Source organism: Eimeria mitis, genomic scaffold (genome assembly GCF_000499745.2).
Source record: "Eimeria mitis Houghton genomic scaffold, Emh_scaff318, whole genome shotgun sequence".
In the NCBI taxonomy this organism is placed as follows: Eukaryota; Apicomplexa; class Conoidasida; order Eucoccidiorida; family Eimeriidae; genus Eimeria; species Eimeria mitis.
The window spans coordinates 9540-10258 of NW_013571522.1; the positions used below are offsets into that span (position 1 = coordinate 9540).

Here is a 719-nt window from a genome sequence, read left to right on the forward strand (position 1 = left end):
AGATACTGGAAAGCTGTTGCACGCAGCTACCGTATGAATCCTCCTAATAAGCTTTTTTTCTCTGGTTAGTTATTCAAGAAAGAAAACATGCAGAAACATGCATAAACACGAAAAAACAGAAATTTTAAACTGCTGATACTGTTTCAGTTGCATTTGTTTTATCACGTAGATATACACGCAGTGTACACCATTACCCTTTAATTGTTTCGTTTGTATAAATTATTTTATGCATTAATATATTCTATTAAAACTATTTCTATTGACGCACCTGTACGTCTCTGAATGAATGTTTTCTACTGCAATCTGAAAAGCATAGAAACTGCGGGCCTCAGGGATCTGTACCTCCGACATAAACCTCTCCGCCAAGTTCTCCATCACAATACCATCGCTGAGAAAAAGAAAAAAGAAAAAAAAAAGAAAAAGAAAAATATTATTTAAAGAGAAATCAGCATGCAACACTTCAGCATGCAGCACAGCTCATAAACCCTCGACTCCCACTGGGTAGTGTTTCTGTCTCTGATGAAAACAAAACAAAATACATGAAAGCATAAAACACCAAAAGAACATTTTGTTTGTTTTCCTCTTTTTACATTTCGCTCTTCTCTGTATCTGCTTTTGTCTCTCTCTATCTTTTCAGATGCAGAGTGCTGCCTTATATATATATATATATATATATATATATATATATATATATATATATATATATATATATATATATA

The 719-nt window shown here is 32.4% G+C and overlaps 1 protein-coding gene across 1 annotated transcript in view; it reads right to left on the reverse strand.

Annotated features, from left to right (window-relative positions):
- Positions 1-719, reverse strand: part of EMH_0007650 (ribonucleotide-diphosphate reductase, small subunit, putative) — a gene marked incomplete at both ends in the record, with an annotated part of 2893 nt that overhangs the window by 1326 nt on the left and 848 nt on the right. The window contains one exon of the mRNA XM_013498098.1: positions 269-388. Coding sequence (XP_013353552.1) covers positions 269-388 — 120 coding nt within the window. The remainder of the gene's footprint in view (positions 1-268; positions 389-719) is intronic.